This window comes from Spermophilus citellus, assembly GCF_964194105.1.
Source record: "Spermophilus citellus genome assembly, chromosome: 6".
NCBI classification, from domain to species: domain Eukaryota; kingdom Metazoa; phylum Chordata; class Mammalia; order Rodentia; family Sciuridae; genus Spermophilus; species Spermophilus citellus.
In genome coordinates, this window is record NC_138187.1 from 92,324,853 (window position 1) to 92,342,362 (window position 17,510).

General features: G+C 44.7%; 1 protein-coding gene across 5 annotated transcripts in view; it reads right to left on the minus strand.

Annotated features, from left to right (window-relative positions):
• Positions 1–276: 276 nt before the first annotated feature.
• PFKP (phosphofructokinase, platelet) overlaps positions 277–17,510 on the minus strand; it is a 56,266-nt gene continuing 39,032 nt past the window's right edge. For 4 of the 5 annotated variants that reach the window (XM_081298416.1, XM_081298419.1, XM_081298417.1 and 1 more), the window contains 8 exons: positions 15,955–16,042; positions 15,091–15,243; positions 6,558–6,722; positions 4,833–4,894; positions 4,179–4,290; positions 2,957–3,056; positions 1,067–1,169; positions 277–705 (listed from right to left, as the gene is read on the minus strand). In XM_081298416.1, coding sequence (XP_081154542.1) covers positions 555–705; positions 1,067–1,169; positions 2,957–3,056; positions 4,179–4,290; positions 4,833–4,894; positions 6,558–6,722; positions 15,091–15,243; positions 15,955–16,042 — 934 coding nt within the window. In that variant the 3' untranslated portion in view covers positions 277–554. Of the gene's footprint in view, positions 706–1,066; positions 1,170–2,956; positions 3,057–4,178; positions 4,291–4,832; positions 4,895–6,557; positions 6,723–10,206; positions 10,360–15,090; positions 15,244–15,954; positions 16,043–17,510 lie in introns of all 5 variants that reach the window. The other variant, XM_081298420.1, reaches the window with a different exon arrangement.

The window sequence follows — 17,510 nt, forward strand, 5'->3', positions numbered from 1 at the left end:
TTAATTATTCTGCACCTTGTCTCACTTTGAAGAGAGACTAAGAGCTTGGAGTTAACCTACCCACTACATGGTGTGTCAGAGCCAGGCCCAGGCTGATTTCAGCATGGGCTAAAGGGCAATTCCATGTAATGACACAGTTGCTGTATAGATGACTTTGTGCTAATGTATTTCAATGATTCTCTACATTTTGCTAGTCTCTGCCCAGAAAACTGCTGAGGAATCCTTTAGTGACCACCCGCAGGTCTTGTTTTAAATTCAAGAAAATAAACAGTGCTCTTAAGGGTTTCAGTCATAGGTTTAATTCCACTAGACAGACACATTTTGAAGCATGAGATAGAATACAAGGGGGAGGAGACAACTCACTGGAATGGGTAGGGGTTCATGTCGCAGATGACTGGGATAAGATGACACTGGTAACTGATGCTTTCTGATTAGCTGTTACTGCCAACAATACTTGCATAAAGTGCCGATAAATAACTTAAATGTTACAAAAAGATGGTCCCGGTAAGTTCCAGGCCTCACTGGACACGTCATTTCGGTGGTCAGCACAGCACTCAGATGGCCGCAGGTTCCCCTTGAGTATTCTGGTCTTGCACAGGCTCCAGCTGACCAGAGTCAGACACGTCGAAGCTTGCCTTGTACTTGGCCAAGATCTTCATAAGAGGCCGCAGTTTCAGCCACCATTGTTCTTTGGGAATCCTGTGCCTAGGAAGGAAGAGAAGACTGCCACCTTCCCTGCTGGAAGACAATCTGGCTGCAGCTAGGCCAAAGAAGACTTGTCAAAAAAGGTGGGTTTATGGAGTCACCTGACTAAACTTTGGATGATAAAGCCAGTTTTCACAGATCAAATGAAAATATTATTTTTGTATTTCTAAAAGTTCTGCCCTGTTTCTCAATGTCTACTATTCTTTAACCTTGCTCTAGAAGAGCCCATGTGTTCCTTCAAATACTGCCATGCATTACTTACAATGACTACGGTTGTGGTGTCCCTCTTTCCTCATGACTCCTATTATTCATTCTTGCTAACAGCTATGACATTTACTCGTACAGTGTTTAATTGACTTACTCAAAATCTGTTTCCTCCTTTAGATCTGCCACAGGTTGGAAAAGGACGTTTCTTTTGCTTATTCCCAGCACACAGATGTAGTCATCAGAAACACATTTCTTTCCTATGAGTTAAAAAAAAAAAAAAGAAAAGAAAATAAATTAGGAACTACTAATGCATCATGTTGATAAAATGTCATGTGAAGGTGAGATAAGAGTTGGATGCCTCAGAGCCACCTTGGGGTGGATGCAGGGAATTCCAGTTTTGACCACTAAGCTTGGAAATCCTGATGTGTGCCATGGATTCCATTTGATAATCAGCTGTCTATCCAGTGGGGACAGCCAGTGCACAGTGTAACAGTGTCCTTTGAGACTTTTCCAGAGTCTCTCCAGGCTTTTCAGGACTGATGAGGAGGACGGCCTGGTTTGTGGTGAGGCCTCCCTTATTTCACATGGCTGATCACCTGCCACTTACCAGAACAGCGGCCACCACACATTTATGCAAAGAACATTTTTTAACAATGAATAAATATTTCACTAACTAGTGGAGTAAGGAAAAGTGAACGTAAATTGCAGAAAGACAGACGCTGAAAGTTAATGAGTATCCATAAATGAAATCTTAAGAAGTAGAAAGAAATATCAAAAGTATAAATTGATGTAGAAAAACTATCAAAGTAGAAGGAATTAAAGCCAATGCCAGTTCTTCAATACTAAAATTAGGTTGGAACTGCTTATATCACCATTTTTATAAAAGCTGTGTTTTTGTAAGCCAGACATCAGAAATTGTATAAAAACACATGTCTGAGATGACTGACCCAGAAACCTGCAGGGTAGGGGTGGCATTGACAAAAATTGGCACAAAAAGCCCGTCTCAGGATTAAATGAAGACTAAATGTGCTACAGGCACTGAAAGAAGAATGTTATGGGAAGTTCAGTGACAATTTTTTTTTGAGAATTTTAAATGAATTAAAAGTTTCCTAGAAAATGCAATTTACAAAAATGATTCAAGAAAAAAGAAAAAAAACACAAATGTCTCTATAAATGTCAGAGAAATTCAGCAGTCAAATCTTTCTACAAAGAAAATTGAGTATTTTGATGGATGATTTTGATACATGTTAGACTCTTAGCAACTAGCCAACAGAAAAACAGGCAAAATACAGAGAAACAAGAACATCATGCCACCTGCCATTTTCCTCTTTACCTGTTGAGTCCACCTCTCCAAGCCACAGTGAAACACCAAATAGACAACATTTTTAAGTCAGGGTAACAGATGTAAGCCAGATGAGAGTAACAGGACACTGCATGCCTGCAGGTGAGTGTGGGACTGGTAAACTAATTTGAAGACCTTGCAGTCCAGCAGAAACCAGGCTTACGATTGGGCCAGGTCCTAGGAAGCTGGGCACTACCATACTGTGTGGCATACTCAAGTGCCAGCACCAGAATGGTCAGCTGGCCTGGATCAGCAGAGATGATGGATTTGCAGGAGCACAGGTCATCATAAAATTCTAAAATACTGAAGGATACACTTGGGTTCTGAAGGAGAAACATGGTGTGGACACCACCTGTCTTCTGTTATGGGATTCTGTGCTCTTAAAAGTTGTGAATGAAGCAATGAGTAAGTCCTAAGTACCTTAAGTAAAAGCTAATTCAAAGTGATTCTCATCACCAGGGAAATAAAACAAGCCCATTTTACAGTCTTGTTAAAAGTCTTAACATGTGTGCAGTAGTTTCTGCCTAATAGATATAAAGCTACTAAATTATTGGATTGTCATCCACCACTAAAAGCAGGAGTAAAGTATTTTATTTTATTAATAGGCTTTATATTTATTTTTAACCTTGCAAGTCATATAGCAATGCTAAGACTAGCAAAAGCTAAACAAAAAGCAAAAATATCCTCCCCATGACCTCCTACCTTTGCCGTAGGACTCTTTCAGCTTAGTGGTGATCCATTGCATGGCTCTGGCAGAGATTTTGGTTCCAAAGTTTCTATCAAATGGAGAAGGTACTCCACCCTGTTTGTGGTTAAGTTATTAGTTACAAAGTAGGCAGAAATGACAGTTTCTGTAGTTGAACAAGATTCACATTTTTAAGAGATGTGAACCTGCAAATATGGTATGGTTTGGCCTTTTTCTGTCTTGTTGGATTTGGTTGGGTCATAAATCCAAACTCTGATGGCTCACCTAGTTGGCAAGCCTTCCTTCTCGAAGGGCAGGATTCTAATCAACTGGACCATCACCGACGAGTCCCCTCAGGGTTGCAGAGTCTCACATCAGGGTTTCTTGAACTTATTTTGGGGTAAGGAGAGATGTCAGTTTCCTTTAAGAATCTGACAAACTGTGGATTTTTGTTTTTCCCCCCAAAATACACACTTGCCTATTTCATCATATGATTTAAGGACTCATGAACCTTTTGAAATAAATCAATGGACCCTACTTTAAAAGTTCCCTAACATACAAGGAATAGGAGGTAATGATACAAACAGCAGAGACCTTCAAACTGGGAAACCTGGGACCACCTACTTCCCAGCTGAGCTACAGTTGTTATTTGGGGACACACTCAGAAATCGTAAAATTAATGTTTACCCTACAGTTCTTTTCCAATTCATTCTGATTTTTTATAAACATCAAGTATCATTGGTCCGATATTCTACTTTAAATCTTATTAAACCTATATTTAAGAAAGTACTTGCTAGGCATGGTGGCACATGTCTGTAATCCCAGTAGTTGCAAGGCTGAGGCAAGGTAAGTTCAAAGACAGCCTCAGCAACTTAGATAAAAATTAAAAGGGCTGGGGATGTGGCTCAGTGGTTAAGTGACCCTGGATTCAATTATAGATACCAAAAAATTGTTTGTTTTTAAATTTGTATACTCTTTCCAAATGAACCAGTGTCACTATTTACATAGTATTTCTTAAAATACTCATAAACTGTAATAAATTATAAACGAGAACAAATTCTAAAGCTAGTGAGACTGCCATGATGGAGTAATTCAGCTGCTACTTCTAGTCACCCTAGAATTTACTTCTGAATACATATTTTTCCAAAAATGGCTACAATGAGGCATCAGTTGGAAGACAGTTTGCCTTTGTCTTGAGTAGCACAGAGGCCTCCATGTCACCCAGGCCTCCAGCCCTACCTGCTGCATGTGGCCCAGAACGTTCTTCCTACAGTCAAACACCCCTTTGCCTTCCTCTGAGTAGAGCTGGTAAATGAAGTCCGTGGTATAGTTCTCGCTGCAGCTCTCATTCCTGCCATGAACAGAAACATCTGAGTTATTTACCAGGTGATGGCAAGCAGGGGTCTCCAGGGAAGTGGTCTACCCGAGCAGCCCAGGGGTGTACAGCCACCTGTCAGGTGGGCTGCTTGATCCTTCATCCCTACCCGGACTAGGTATTTTCCCCTTTCTTCATAAAGATCAAGGGGCTTAATATGATTGGGAGATATCATGGGGAAAAGAAAAAGACTACAGAGCAAAATTAAATTTCAAAATTGCCCTTCATTGCTTTATTTTTTTAACACTGGCTCAGAATAATGCTCTAATCAACAAAACTATGGTCTAAGTGAGGGCAAGTAAATATTAGCCTTGCCAGAAAAATCACTCTTTATCTAAATGCAAGTGTATTTTTAACAGCATGCAATTGCTGTATTTCTGTCTGTGTTCCTTCAGCATTTATAGTGAGAATCAGAGTGGCAAAGGAGTAATGAGTGCACCTTAGGTTTCATATCACAAGAGAGATTCTAAGAACCTAGGTCTAAAAAGGAAGTAAGATTAGAAATACTGTTTCATTACCTGAGCACAAGACCCCTCTGGATGGAGGTCTTCATTTTCTCTGTCAGGTGTTCCACATTGGACTAGAAAGAATATTTTGTTCATCAGACAATCAAATTATTAGACACTATGTGCCTACTCTAAGATCCTAAGTGCTAGAATATAACAGCAATTGAGAGAGATGGTTTATAGCTTACATTTATTTATTTATTCATGGGAGACTACAGCAGACAAAATAAAAATATATTAGTGATAAATGTATAGTAGTAATAAATGCACCAGTAACAATAATCAAGATAATAATATATAGGGTAGCAACAGGGCTGTGTTATTGGGCATATTTATTTAGTGAATGAAAATCATAACTTCCACAAGAAATGCTTTCCAAAATAAATGGATTTCCTTCTTAAAGTATTTATTTTATTCTGTGTATTTGCCTAATGTTTATACAATTATCTATACTGTATTTTTTTAGAGCTCTCGGAAATAACTACCTGTTGCCTGACTGATTCTATATAATCTCATACAAATGCTTAATAAACATTTTCTGACCAAGGAAACATTTTATAGGCTCGTGCATACATAAATTTTCTTAAGAAAATTGGTCTTGAAAGAATGTGCAAAAACATTTCAGTCCATGCAAGGAAGATTACTAAAGGGCGGTAATTTCCTAATGACTCATCCTAAAAAATGAGTCACTGAATTTGTCATAATTACATTTCTTAACCATCTACCATGTGCCAGAAGCCATAAGTGCCAGTAAGGCATTGTCTTTAGAGAGACCTCAAGTATTAACAGTTCAATATTGTCAATAAATTCATGCAATGTCCATGTCACCAAACATCTCATTACTTGATTTAGTTCAGAAACAACATAACTTGCTTAAAAACAATGGCTCAACTTGTCTCATCTGTCCCTGCTTATCCTTTTGCAAGGTTGAATGGTTCATGGCTGGGCCTAGCCCCACCTCCCTACCCAATCCGTGACCACCTGCTGCGGGCACTGAGGCTGCCACCAGCTCTGCCAGATGCCCACCGGTCCTTCCTCCATCCAGCAGCCTGGTTCTGGCCAGGCCGGGGCCAGTCAGGGAAGAGCCTGGAAGGACTGGCTGAACCAGCCATTGGCCTGAACGAACTGAAGGAATTGGGAAGCCTTAGGCCTCCTCTGTCAGTCATCGCAGATCTTAGGATTTTAAAAGAGCTACAGCAACACCCAGTAAGTCCTTGTGTCAGTCAGGCCTGGGGGCCATGATGTGCAATGTAGGTTCATCAACCGGTACAGGTCCCCAGCACTGCAGGGCAAAGACCACCCTCCAGCTACCACAAACTCCCCACCCTTGGATCTACAAAGATTCCAGAGGCCTGGGACTGAGGTCATACATAATATGCCTGCTCAACATATTGGATCCCATTAAACATGTATCACCTTTCGGTGACTTATGTCACACATGAGAAAAAACATAAAAGAGATGAAATCTCTGTACAAGCCTATTTTCACACACAGGAATAAAAGGTGTCCTTCGACTCTGTCTATTCATTGTCACCCATCAAAAGAGCTCCCGATACTAAAGTCACAGGATCTGAATAAAACAAGGCAATAACTGAAGGGCATACAGCTTTGGATATTTTACAACACCATCTCTATCCCCTAAAAACGCAATCAGTGACAAATGTGATTATGAACTTAGCGGTACCACATGGATTCTGAACTAAACAGTGCTCATGGGGGCCTGACCCTTTTATGTACCTGCAGATCTCTGATGTCAAATGGCTCTTCAAAAATGTAGGCGGCATCAGCTCCAGCTGCGAGGCCCCCCATGTTGGCCAGGTAGCCACAGTAGCCCCCCATGGTCTCGATGATGAACACTCGACGCTTGGTCCCGCTGGCCGACTGTTTGATTCTGTCACATGTCTGGTCATAGAAAAGGAGATCAGTCATTCCAAGTCAGGACACCGGCCAGTGCCAGATGTGCACCAGCCTAGAGCCTTGCACCCCTCAAGAGGTATAGCAAGTCCCTCCACCAAGCCCGAGTGAGCAGTCATGAGCACTGGACATAGCGAGGAACAGTATGCATAGCTGCCTGGACCTTGCCTCAGTAACCTGAGCCAGCCTCTGCATTTATTTACCAGGGCCACCTAGAAGCTATGATCACCCATGGTGGAGGCCTGGCCACTGTCCTTCTCCTGGGTGCCTTAGGAGGTGATGGGGAAGATGGTCACTCAAGACAGTTCACCTTTGCTTTTTTCCTTGTTTTGATACTAGGGATTGAACCCAGGGACACTTAAACCGAGAGCCACATCCCTAGCCCTTTTTAATATTTTGAGACAGGGTCTCCCTGAGTTGCTGAGGCTGGCATTGAAATCACAATCTTCCTGTCCCAGCCTCCCAAACTGATGGGATTATAGGCATGTGCCACCACACGGAGTGAGCCCTTGCTAGTGCAGATCTAGATTTTATGCAAATGCCAACTATCCAGCTTAGTTCATGGAAATCACTACACTGTTTTTGAAAAGCTGTCTGTGCCATTGGGGTTTTGTTCACCTTTAGTTCTGGCATGCATGCTACATCATGCTTAGGGGTACCTCTAGTCAGAGACAGACTAGTTTCTTAAACAAAGGCATCCAGAGAAGTCTTCCAGATACATGGACAACTGGTCTCAAAATGAAACGTCTTTCATCTAACCTCCAGGCTCCTGGCAAGCAACTCGGGAACATCCAACTGCTGCCTCCCACCTGGGGCACAGGTCTAGGTGCCATTTATTTCCTCAGTACTCTGCCAAAACTTCTAACCCTGGCCCCAGCACCCAATCTATTCACACAAAACTGAGATCCAACTTTAAAATCCAAATCTAATCAACTTCTTGCTTTACTCAAAATCTTCCACCAACTACTTCAAGTACAGCTCAAAACCTTGAAATGGAACCCCTGGCCTGCCAGCTCCCATGGTCAGGTCCACTCCTGGCTCCAGCCCCCGTCCTGATTTGCAGACATGCTGCACTTGGATTGTCTTTGTGGTCTTCGTACACTCTGGGCATGTAGTGGGCTGCATAGAAGCCCCCAGAGGGATCCTGATTCTAATCCTAGAATCTATAAATTAAGCTAAGGATTATCCAGGTAGCCCGTAAATGCCATTACATGGGTCCTTACAAGGGGGAGTCAGAGGAGATGGGACACAGCAGCAGCAGACCAGTAAGCACTGAGCAATATTCCTCATGCTGGCCTGGAGGGAGGAGGAAAGGCCAGGGGCCAAGGCACCCAGCGCCTGCACCTTGACGTCAGCTCCCCGACTTCTGCCTTCAGAGACGTAGAAAATAGCGAGTGCTTCTTGAGAGTACATTGGCACATGCACAGTAACTTCAACAACAGGAAACTCATAGATACCTTCTTCCCTCTGACCCAGTTCAATGTCATTTCTTCAGGAAAAGTCTAATCTCTAGGGTTCTACAATTCTCTCTTGTAGGGGCTCTTGTGACACTGGGTGCCCTTTCCTGATAGAAACCACCCCAGGATGAGGTCCTGCAGTTACTTGTGAAGGTATTTGATTTGGGTGTCTCTTCCTCACTAGATTCCACAAGGGCAGGCATCCTGGGCTGGGCTTACCCACTGTGGCACAGTCAGCAGCTCCAGTGCTGAGCTAAGTACTCAGTCAATGTCACAGAATGAAATAGATGCACATATGAAACAGACTGGCCCATGTCATCAACCAGTCCAGAGCCCATCATACAGGATTCCCTAAACTAGTCTCCAGGGCACTTAATGGAGAGTGAAGTCACTAGGGGACACAGCCCTGGGGAAAATTTCTGGGAAGATTTGTACTAGAAGAAAAACTACAAGCTGTAGTTTAAATACCCTTAGTATTTTACACTGGGTTTTCAAAACTATAAATGAAAGGTGAAAAGATAAGGAGGGGTTTACTATAGTATTAAGGCAGAAGGAAAGACAGTGGGCTGTACTGTGGGGACACAGTCTTGCTCTGCTAACAAGCTAGGAAGTCATATTTTTCTGACTAGCTGGCTGACTGCTGAACTCCAGGGACCAGTGATTGAGTAGGGGCAGCGACTGCACAGGGGTCAGGAGGGGCCGGTGCCACTGTCTGCTGGCAGGGAGCCAGCAAGTCTCATTTCTGGTCAGTGAACATGGGTAGTTCGGTGCTACTTGCAAATTGAGCAGTCTAAACTAGCCCAGGTGTTCAAAGAGAGTAAGGCCTAGGCACTGTCCTGGGCCCTAACAGTGTTTAGTGATGGAGAGCTATTTTACTGGTTTATCTGGGCTCTTATTTAACATGCAAAGAACCAGTGCCAGAAGGCAATAATGAGGATGTTTCCATCGGTTCAAGAATCAAATGCTAGGATTCTAGTGGAAAGTTGGGACACTTGGCCCAAGTGTGTGTGTGTGTGTGTGTGTGTGGTGGAGTGGGGGAGGTCCTCTCCTTTTCCTGCATTCTAATTCAACCCAGAACAAAAACCTCAGATAAAACTGCTATTTTCTGAAGTTCTGTACCGAGCTGAGCTAAAGAAACTCTCCAACAGTCATGACTTTTCATTGCAAACTCTGGAACTAACTCAGATATGAATGTCTTAAGAGGCCCACAGGATACACTGAGTCAGAAGTTACCAGCGTGCTTGGCCACCATCCTTTTTCTGGTTTGGTGAGGAACAGTCTAGGCAGCAAAGGCCTTTGGAGCTACCAAATATTCTCAGGTCTAATGTAAAGGAGTCACAGGCCATGAAGGCCTAGCACGTCACACATGCTGCAATGTGGTCGCTGGCACCTGCTGGATTAGTCCCTACCCACAGGGTGCGGCAGTCAGTGAGCTCCTAGGGAGCCTCTTCATCTCTCTAGGAAGACTGTGCTTCCAGGCAGTGGATCCCACTTTTGTGCAGACGAGCACTGCTTCATCTTGGAGTCCTCATACTTACCAGGTACCTAAGCCCCCTTTCCGCACGCTCCCATGCCTTGTTCTGTGATGCTCCGCTAAGGTCACACCTCTAGCTATTCAACTTCAGGCAGGAGCAGCAGGCCTCACCAGAAAGGACGGCCACAGCTCACCTTGTTTATGTGGTGCAGAAACATTATGCAAAGGGCTTTATACAACGTCTCACTTTCAGTCAATACAAACAGGCTCTCCCTGCGAGAAACTAGGAAAAATTACCTTATTACAGAAAATGTGACATAAAGCCAATCTCGTAGGAAACAAAAAAGTAATAATAAATTTGGCCCATTTATCCTAAGAGACTAAGTGGGTGGGTTTCCCTTCAATGTCCACTTGGGGGAAGGCAGGGAGTGAAGGGGAACTGAGAACTGGAAATGAGAGCTGGACCTCACAGCAATGTTCTTAAGGCAGAAGAGTCAAATTGTTAAACACAACAAAGCAAAAGCCAACAGAGTTCTCTTACCTCAACCACTGCATCCAGGCCAGTGTCAGAGCCAATACTTATGTCTGTGCCTGGGACATTGTTGCTAATGGTAGCAGGCAGAACGCACACAGGGATGCAAAACTCCTCATGTCTGTCGCGAGCATTAGCCATCATGATCGCGCTGGAGTAAGCCTGAAGCAGCAGGGCCATGGCAGTTAGCAGGCACAGGCTCGTCACCTGCCAGTCACTGGGTGTGGGCTGTGGCTCCAGGGATGTGACAGGGAGGGGCCTGAGTCGCCAGTGGGAAGCGGCTTCATGCAGGGCTACAGAGCCCACAGGGCCGGATGAACACTGCAGGAGCAGAGCAAGCTCCAACAACAAGGGGCCACAGGGTGCAGCCCGACCTCCTCCCCCGTGTCCCGCAGCAGCGGCCACAAGCAGTGGAGTCTGGTGGTGCAAGGCAGCAGCAAAGCAGGCACGAAGCAAAGCAGGGGTGGAGGCGGCACAAGTGTGTTAGTCATTAGACCGTCAGCAGCTCATTTCTTGGCATCTCAAAGCAAGTGGGAGAGCTGATTAGGCTGGGAAGTCTAAGCGCAATACCAATCCTGTAACTTCTGCAGGGAGGTGTGGGGACAGCACAGGGCTGTGAGGTAGACATCAAATGACTGGCATCACAGATGCAGAGCAGGGTCACCTGCAGCAGGCACTGCGGCGCCATGGAGGGCTGAAGTGGAAGAAGGCGTGCAGATACGTTACCTGCAGCCTTGGCTCAGGGGCATAACTGCTCTGTTTGGGGAATCCACCTCCCTCTGGAGGAAGCCTCCCTTTCAGGGGCCTCGGGAGAGCTTACATTAAGCAGGATTTGGCTTTGATGTCAAAAGGTGAGCTATTCAGCCCCTAGACAGAGGTTGAACTCTCTGCCTCAGGGAGGTAACCAAGTTAGTAGTAGGATACAGGTCCACTTACCCATAGTTCCTAAATCCAAGCAGCCTCCAACAGAACAAGGTATTTTTATGAAACATTTGCTGGCAAATCTGACCCAGTTATAGTCTTTTTTGGTTCTACTTAATACATCTTCTCAGTGTTCTGCAGAAACTTCTATGATAAACGGAGTGTGCCCTGAATTGCCTTTGTTTTTGTCGGTGCTGGGGATGAACCCGGAACCTTGTGCATGTTACCAAGTGCTCTGCCACTGAGTCATTGCCCTTGTCCTTCTGTATTGCCTTTCTGTGACCCAAAATGTGCAGCCTGAGGATTCTGGACAGTGAGCCGTAGACCTGTGCAGGTTAGTCCTTGGAGCAGTTAGTTTGGAGGTGACATGGGGCCATTTGCACTGGATGACGATGAACGAAACAGGAGCAGGGTACCCACATGTGGCCCCCCACTCAGCCCTGATCCTCTGCTTCCACCCAAGCTGGGCCCATGGCTAGTCTCTGTGTGGCCTCTGCCTATCCACCTTTGGTGTGGCAGTTAGCACAGCACTTGTTCATCTGGGGGAACCCACTGGCCAGTACCCATACTCTTTTGATGGGCTCCTCAGCACTTTCTAGCTCTGGGTCAGTTAAGGACAGGCTGTGGAGAAAGCAGCTGTCTCTCTGAGAAAGCTGTTGCTGGAAGTCAAAGGGACATAGGCCATGGCCCCGGACAGAGTGCTCTCCGTGGGCCAGCTGGGGTGGGGTGGAGGAGGCGGCAGGTGAGCAGCAGGGTTAGTGACTTTGTTTCTCCTGAAACCTCCGATGGCGGTGGTACTGCTGTAGCACTTCCTACTTTCTGTTTCCCATTGCTCCTTTTGTTTCCTTCAATCTCTAAGCAAATGAGAGGAAAACTTTGGACACGACAGCCCCCTGCCCAGGAAGGCAGGACACTCCAAAGACACACAAGCAAGTCTTGCCTGCAGATCCTGAGTGAACACCAGTGACTTGCCCTGCTCAGGGCTCCGGGGTGGACACTTTAAGACACCATCAAGCTACCCTGGATAGAGCTACCCACGCCGAGAGAAGAGATGGGGCACAGTCATGGAAGAAGCCAATGACACGTTCAGGTTTGGTCTTCACCCCTTTAGGACACGTGGAAGGACTCTTAGCTGTTTTTTCACCCCTCACCGGACTCCAGGGCCCAGAGCAATCAGATAGGGACCTAGTCATGGTTTTCAATTTCATGGTCAACATCACTGACCAGGGATATGGGCAGGGCTGTAGTCACTGCCACCTTTGTGGCATCAACAGCAGCACGTGCTTAGCTTGCTTTGATTGTGTTGTTGCCAGGAACAAAGTGCTGTACGATTGTAGAGGAATAAAAAGTAAGTTCAACAGAAAAGCCTACAGCTACCTCAGGAGAGTTTTCTAAATGCCTGCTCTGAGGTACTGTGTGGGTTTTGCTCTATCCAGAAGACCCACTGACACTGCAGCTCCTGAGATCCCTTTGAAGGGATGCATCTGCAAGCTGAGCATCACTGCTACCAAGTGGGAAAGGATCAGTGACAACAATAATGGGATATCCAAAGACAATGATATCTGTATCACATGAGACTAGCTCAGGGTTTGTCAGCCTCAACAGGGTTGACATCCTGAGCCAGATCACTCCCTGTGGTAGAGACTGTCCTATACCTCCCAGGACACTGAGCAGCATCCCTGGTCTTGGCCAATGAGATGCCAGAAGCAGTCTCTCTCCTGGCTGCAGCAATCCAAAATACCCTTCAATGCTCAAAATGCCCCTTGGTGCAAAACCATCCACAGCTGAGAATCGCCAAGCTCCCTGAACAAAAGGAGTGATTTGGTATTGGAGATGCCCATTGATTCTAAATGCGAAGGCCATCTTGGGCCAAGCAGACATCACACCAGTAGAAACAGAGTACCTAGATGTGAGCGTGCAGGGAGCTCCTAGGGCCTGTGTAGGACACCGGCTTTATGCTACCAATAAGGTGAGTGAGGTGATACTAACTTGCTTTGGGCCCTGACTCACCAGAACCAGTGGCAAGAGGGACTCCGGGTGACCTGTGTAGACTGCTGCATGCCCCATTTCCTGCAGAGGATTCGCGGTTATGACTAGCCTAGCCTAGTTTAACCCCAAATCAAAACGACTGGAATTGAATTCATTTTGCCCAAAAACCATATCTTTGGAAGAAGCCAATGACATGTTCAGTTTTGGTCTTCACCCCTTTAGGACATGTGGAAGGGCTCTTAGCTGTTTTCTCACCCCTCACCAGGCTCCAGGCCCCAGAGCAATCAGAGCAGGCCCAGCCTTGGCCACCTACCTTGAGATGGCAGAACCAAGAGGACCTGGCTCCTTGGAGCCTCAGAAACAGCACATGAGGAAGACCACACATATCCCTTGCCATGTGATCATGCCTGAGGCTCTCAGGAATGATCATTGTTGGTTAACCTAGCTTTGAGAAACTCAAACAAATAAAAGACCAAATTTAAGAAGTCACAAAAACCTCCCTCTAAGGGAAGTAGGATAGATGGTTTGGGTTTTGTCCTCCAATTTATTTTGGTTTTCAAATTTTCAACTATGTATCTATTCTCTCTCAACAATCTGGGAAGAAACAGTTCTTTATAGCAGAGGAGCTCAGAATCGTAAGATAGGAGACTCTTTCCTTGGTGCCTAAGAGTGTGTTATCAAGGGAACAAAAGCCTTGGCTGGCACCTGCAGAAGCTCCCACCCACGGCAAAGGACAGCCTCCAGGTCCCCATCCATCCCCCCGGAGGTGAGCTTTAACTATGTGACAATGAGTAAACAAGCAACTCAAGTCCAACTGCTTCTCTGAGGAACTCAGCCTACAGAGACCCCCAGTCTAGGCAGGACAGGCGAGAGAGAAAGAAAAAAACAAATTCATTTTGTGGTAGACGCAGATCTTTACATTCACAAAGATCCATCCAGAGCCCAAATCAGTTGAAAGCAGCAAAAACAGTAACAATCACCAAGAAGCACATGCAAGATCTAAGCAAAAGGTTAGTGACTGCAAACACACACGCACCACTTTCAGCAGACACGATCACACTGCTGTAGTAACAAAGCAGGAAGAAGTTTAAGCACTTGAGAAAAGCAAGAAATAAGTGCTAATCATTACTTACCCTTGAGATCTTATCTTAAAAGCTTTTGGGCTTTTATTTACCAGCACTAGAAATAGGTTTTTTGGTGATAGGAGTTTTAAAAAAAAAAAAAAACTCCAAAAACTTTCATAAGAACTAGATCTCACAAGGAAAATAAAAACCAGAGACTTAACTGAAATATTTGACAACAAACTAAGTCTAATGTATTCTGATTTAGATACTGATCTTCAAACTCCCATATGAATTATCAAGGCTAACTACAAATATGATACATAGAATGCACTTCTATGTTTCCTTATTGCCTTCTGGCAAAAAAATTAAAAATCAAAGCAGCATCAATATTTTTAGATTGTAATTTAGAATTGCCAATTAAGGAGGAAATGACATTAACAGCATAACGAAAAACACAACAAATGCAAACAGAGGATTCAATAATCAATGAATAAAATTACCAAATATTGAATTTCCACCCTTAGACATCAAGGCAGAGAAGCACGGTCCAGGTTTTATCACAGTAATATTTACAGACTGGAAGTAAATGAGGCTCCACCAAAACAAACAAAAATCTTAATAGTTATCAAATCCCAGAGCTACGGTGCCAATGCCATTCAATGGCCTTGGCAGCGATAGTGCCTCAGCTATACAGAAGAGGTTGCAAAACTTCGAGGAACTAGATCAATTTTTTTCAGAGGCAAAAGGACTTTTGAATATACCTTAGGAAAAAAAAAGAAAAGAAAAAGCCAAAAGATTTCTTTGAGCCCATGCAGGCACTGCCCAGCTGCCTGGGGCCTATTTCTAGTGCACTGGTAGATAAAAGGGGCAGGCCTAAGGTTAGCAGCAGCGCACCTGCTTTGCTGGCACGCGCACTTACGTCGGTGATAGTGTTCAGAGCTGTGTCTGACCCGATGCTGAAATCGGAACCGGGTACATTGTTGGAGACAGTGGCAGGAACCATAACCATGGGGATACAGAGCTCCTCGTATTTCTCCCGGGCCGCTGACAGCTCTAGGAGTCCCAGGTAGGCCTGTCAGACAAGTGTGTGTGATTGCGGGGCCAGGAAGCTGGGAGGGGCGCAGCGGGCAAAGAGGGTATCGCTGGGAGTGCAAACACAGGAGAGCCTCAGGGAGCCACTTCCAGCACAGCACACAAGGTACATATTGGGATACCACAGAACTACATTCAGTCCAAGGGTGAGAGGTTTGCTGAGTACAGAGGAGAAAGCAGGACATTATCACGTAGAACACTAACTCTTATTGGTGAGAGGCTGATTACTTAAGGTTCTTACATTTCTTCAAAGTAAATCAAAAGATTATCACAGGACTGATCTTTATCCAAGAGTACATAATTAAGGACTGTAGTCCAACACGTGACTCTGAAGAAACTGAAAAAAGAAAATCTAACCGTGTGACTACCTTCCTCTGTAAAGAGCCAATGGGCTTCACATTGAAGAGATGGAATGATTTCTATAGACAGGAATCAAATCAGATCTCACAAATAGGTGAATCTCAGATAAGAAGTTAAGCTTTGGCTTCCACATTAGGTGTCTTTACTGGAACTGGGTCAATCTTAGGCCACCTGCTATTCTTCTGCATTACAATCAAGCCAGTGGCAACGGGCCTCAGAATCCATAACCCAAGTTCCTAAAGAGCAGCCAACAAGTTTTGTGCTTGTGTGAAAACAGGGTCGATAGTCACATGTCCGCAACTATCAAGCAGGTTAACAGACAACGACTTACCTCAAATCCACCAATGATCAAGAGGGCATTGATACTATGAGCACGTATCTGCTCAGCAATCTCTTTCAAGAACTTCCCGGGCAGGACACTAGAAACAAATGGACCAAGAGATGAGGTCAGGCACCGTCCAGTACACAGTCCCCCATGTGCATCACACCTGCAGCCCCTCGGCAACCCCTCCGCCCCAGGTCTTGCCTCCCACCTCTTATCGTGGCCACATTCTACGGCACTATGGTAGTGGACTGTTAGCTGCTTTTTTCCGTCCCTTTGTTGCGGAGACAGCAGCAGAGTGCCAGGGGATGGACACCCAAGGCAGCAGTGGCCATAAGTCACATCTCGAGAGAGTATTTTCCATAAATATTTGGGAAGAAGCACTTCAGCTAATCCTGCACCTGAAAAGCCTCCTTCTGCCTTATTAGAAAACAATAAACCAAAGCAACTTGTAATTATTAACAGTAATTGTCTAAATAGAAATTTGTAGCTTCCTGTGAACGTTTTTATTCAAAAAAAGAAAAAAAAATTTTTTTTTTTTTGTACCAAGGATTGAACCCAGGGGCACTTAACCACTAAACCATATCCCTAGCCCGGTTTTATATTTTACTTAGAGACAGGGTCTCCTTAAGTTGCTGAGGCTGGCTTTGAACTCGCAATCCTCCTGCCTCAGCCTTTGAGTCGTTGAGATTACAGGCCTGTGCCACTGCACTCAGCTTATAATTTAATCTCATACACCTACACTTGCTATCCAGGCTTGCTCTGCTGGTACCCTTCTGTGTTGTTGCCTATTTCAAATGACATGATCAACAATGTAACACCAGGCAAACGATACTGTGCTCTATGGTCTGCCCAAGGTTCCACCCAACACCTTATCTTGCCTTCTGTGTTTTGTTTTGTTTTTTTGTTTGTTAGTTTGTTTGTTTGTTTTTGTGAGGTGCTGGGGATTGAATGCAGGGCTTTATGCAGGTGAGGCAAGCACTCTACCAACTGAGATCCCCAGCCACATCCCTTGTCTTCCTTTCATGCTTATGTGAGGATATAAAGTACTTATATTTTTGATAGATTTATAAAAATATGTAGGGCAAAAATACTCAAACAGAGCAAAAGAGTGCATGTGTCTAACTGCAAAGTCCCTCCTAGCCTTCTGATGCAGATTTTGAAACATCGTTAGAATCTGTCCAAAGTCCCCAACCTGTTCTGCCTGACTCAAGAGCAACGCCCAGCACACCGATGCTGGAAGTGTCTTGGCCAGTCTGCTGAAGCCTGGAAGTACCTAAAGATACATCTCCTTCCACTAGAGCTTTCCAGGAAACCAACCCCAGGGCACATGGTCCGACTGGAAAACTGAACACAGGCAGATCTGAAGAACTAATCCAGCCCTGTGGGACCCTGCTAGCAGCAGGCGATTTTGGAAGTCCTAGTTTTAAAGCAGAACAAAGGGTTGAGATAATTTTCTAGGGACAATAAGTCACTATCAGATGGAACCCTATATAACATTTACCTAAAAATTACTTTCTTTCCGTATCAAAATATAAACTATAATAATGACTGGCATTAATATT